Raw genomic sequence first — 3,025 nt, forward strand, 5'->3', positions numbered from 1 at the left:
TTTAGAGCTAGAACGAAAGGTCGATGACCCTAAAGAAGCTTCCTCAAGATCAAAGCTACGACAGCCCTGCTGCACATCCACACGCGCGTACATTTCTTTGCATCGACAGGCGATGGAGGTAGTGCAACTGCATTTCGGCAGCGCTATTCTTGGGATGCCTGGGAAGATTAAACCTTGCAGTACTTTTTTTCAAAGGCGTTGCAATCTAGCACTTAGCGGTGAGGAACCGAGGTTTACTTCGAAATGGGTGCGAGTCGCTTGGCACACAGAAGGCTTTGAGGAAGCGGTACGTGTTACAACAACCATGTCATCCGATCACTTTTAGTTGCAGCTAAGCAGAGCAACTGAGGTGGGAGTAGGATTTACCCACAACTTCTTTTAAAAGGTCGAAAGGAAAAGCTAGGGTCAATGCGACCAGTGAAGTGAAAGCACCACAGAATTAGGTTGCTTTAGCATATTGGAAGGAACAAGTCTGACTAACAACTTTACAAACATATAACAATGTTGAGTCTAAACGGTGAGTGTCTGCGGTTAAAAGTCAAACGTGAGCTTTGAGGGATTATCCACACAAAGTCATGGGAGTTTCAACCGTACGTTAAGCAACGTGATGTATTTACACAGTGTATTGTAGCTGCAGTCCCTTGCTACGATTTTTCACCATCGAAAAAATTTCTGAGCGGTGATTATGTCATTCTCTCAATCAAATGCGGTTTGCATAAGAAATCAAGAAACGAATTTGAAGTCTGTAGAATGGCGCGGTAGGCTACTTGGAGTAAAAAAGTCGGCGGCACGGGCTGCGCACAAGTTGGTAGCTGCAGTAACCGCGAAGTTAAATCTGTTGTGTGGAGTGGTGCTGAAGAGTCTTTGTAAGTGAGCGGGAAAAACGAGTTCAGAGCGGTCGAGGTCAAAGACAGAGGCGGGGGACGACGGACAAACTGGGCTTTTACTTGGTCGGGAGGGTGCCCTTTTCTTGCACGCTTCCGTGAGAGAAGGCATAAAGAAATTCAATCTTAACCATCTCACAGCCCAAAACTTTGCGAATGCGGGCCAAACATTAGTTAATAATTCAAATACGTTTATTTAAGGATTCATATTAATACATTATGCAGCGACTGTGGAGAATACAACGTACATGACGCTTAGGATACCGTGACTACAGCCATCGATGATCACAGCCAGATTGTACACTATCAAAATCAGTTTTACTAAGCAAATCAGTCGAATCGTATGCTTGTATGAGGACTGACTGCTATATTAATGCATTTATTCACTTAAAATGCAATTTGGGTTATTTGAAATTTTGTCGGAGTGTTTTGATAATATTTCCTCGATAAAACCATTTCTAAACTTCAAAACAAATTTTAGCACTTTTTTCAAATCTCAATGTTTGTTAAAAAAAATTCAATTATAACTAACTACTCTAGATAATGTCGATAACCAAAAAAATATCCGCGGTTTTGTATGAATTTTTGATATACATTGAGTTCGCCGAATTAAATATTTTCTTAACAATTGTGAGACAAAAATGCTATTCTATGCTTTTTGAGTACATTTGATACATATTTTCTAACTAACATACTTTTTTTATGAAAAATCTAAAACAAACACTACATGCTGAGACAATATTCATTTGTGGCTATTCTTAGTTTGATTCTGAACGAAATGGTAGATTAACTATAATTAGTACAGCAACATGTTTACGTGATACCATAGACTGTAATAATAGTGTGCTCATTCTACCTTTTGTGATCATAGGCTTGGCAATCCATTTCGATATATTCTTGACTATGATTTTATGATCTTATTTAGTACGGTGTTATGATTAATTCTACAACTTCATAGCAGTATTTGTAATCTTTTATTTGTAGGGGACGAAACCATTAATATTAAAGGAAAGATGGCGAAATGGAAAGATTTATTCACACTAAAGCTAGTAATATTTAACGGACGAAAAATTGAGCCAGATTTTAAGTTACAGTCGATCAATCTCTTTTGTGAAGATGGTCCCAAGCAGCTCCGGCTCCGAGCCAATCGCGCCGCCATTTAACTCTTTCGCGAGCACCAATACGATAAACAAAGCATTGACACCTAATCGGCAACTGGGAGAGCTACTTCGTACAGTTGACCCCAAGTTCTGCTTTCAGCCGGCCGTAGAGGAGTTGCTCCTGAACATGGCATCGGACTTCGTGCAGGACGTGGTAGAATTCTCAGGTAAACTGGCTAAACATCGACGAAGTATAACGCTGGAACCACGCGACTTGCAGTTTTGTCTGGCCAAGAACTACGGTATCTCGTTGGCTGGTGTACTTCCCGCCACGGCTACAGGCGGATTATTAAGGCCGCTCGGCCAGGACCTGCTGGTGCGAGCGCGACCAGCCAAGAACTCGATGCATATGCATCGGATGGCACTGAAGCGCAATTCACAGCAAAATATAAAGACCAAGCTTAAGACCGCACACGCAGTTAAAGCTACTGAAAATGGTAAGAAAGTGATGCGCAAGGCCAGTGTGACCAAGTAATATAACTATTTTGGAAAATAGTGGGCCCTGTACGCACATGCAAACATTTTATCAATTTGCATCGCGAGGATACATGTAGTTCATTTATGTGCTGAATAAGGAATGACTATCGGAAATTAGCTGTACCTGAAGCGTCAAGCTGTGCAACAGTAAGTGATGATGACATGGCCCACGGCAGACAAGTAATACTTCATTTTGGCTAAGATTAAAATATACGTCATGACCTCACATGCATAACAGCAGGTACCCTTTGTAATAAGCCTTTGCTGTTAAATTTACGATGCTGCCAAAAAATTATTGTCCTGGTGGCCTCTAAAATTCATGATTCTCTTCACTGATATTTTTTGGTGTTGTTGAAGCGCTAAAAGCACCCTCGCCGCTTTGCGTTCCAGAAGGAAATATCAAACACAACTCAATATACACTATAGTGCTCGTGATCAACGGTTGCAGGTCTCTTTAATCGTATGTGCCGGACTCAATATACTTAAATTGCCGCATTTGTGTGC

General features: G+C 41.1%; 2 protein-coding genes across 2 annotated transcripts in view; one reads left to right on the forward strand and one right to left on the reverse strand.

Annotated features, from left to right (window-relative positions):
- The window catches only part of PHALS_11531 (uncharacterized protein), a gene marked incomplete at both ends in the record, with an annotated part of 574 nt that extends 481 nt beyond the window's left edge, over window positions 1-93 (reverse strand). The window contains one exon of the mRNA XM_024726680.1: window positions 29-93. Within this exon, the coding sequence (XP_024572032.1) occupies window positions 29-93 (65 nt within the window). The remainder of the gene's footprint in view (window positions 1-28) is intronic.
- Window positions 94-1,611: 1,518 nt separating this feature from the next.
- PHALS_11532 (transcription initiation factor tfiid subunit 12) lies at window positions 1,612-2,519 on the forward strand (the record flags this gene model as incomplete). The annotated part of the gene is made up of 4 exons (XM_024726693.1): window positions 1,612-1,665; window positions 1,727-1,808; window positions 1,869-1,933; window positions 2,001-2,519. The coding sequence occupies 4 exons, from the start codon at window positions 1,612-1,614 to the stop codon at window positions 2,517-2,519; spliced, it is 720 nt and encodes a 239-aa protein (XP_024572033.1).
- Between the last annotated feature and the right edge of the window lie 506 nt (window positions 2,520-3,025).

The sequence above is a fragment of the Plasmopara halstedii genome (assembly GCF_900000015.1).
Source record: "Plasmopara halstedii genome assembly, contig: Scaffold_54, whole genome shotgun sequence".
NCBI lineage: Eukaryota > Oomycota > Peronosporomycetes > Peronosporales > Peronosporaceae > Plasmopara > Plasmopara halstedii.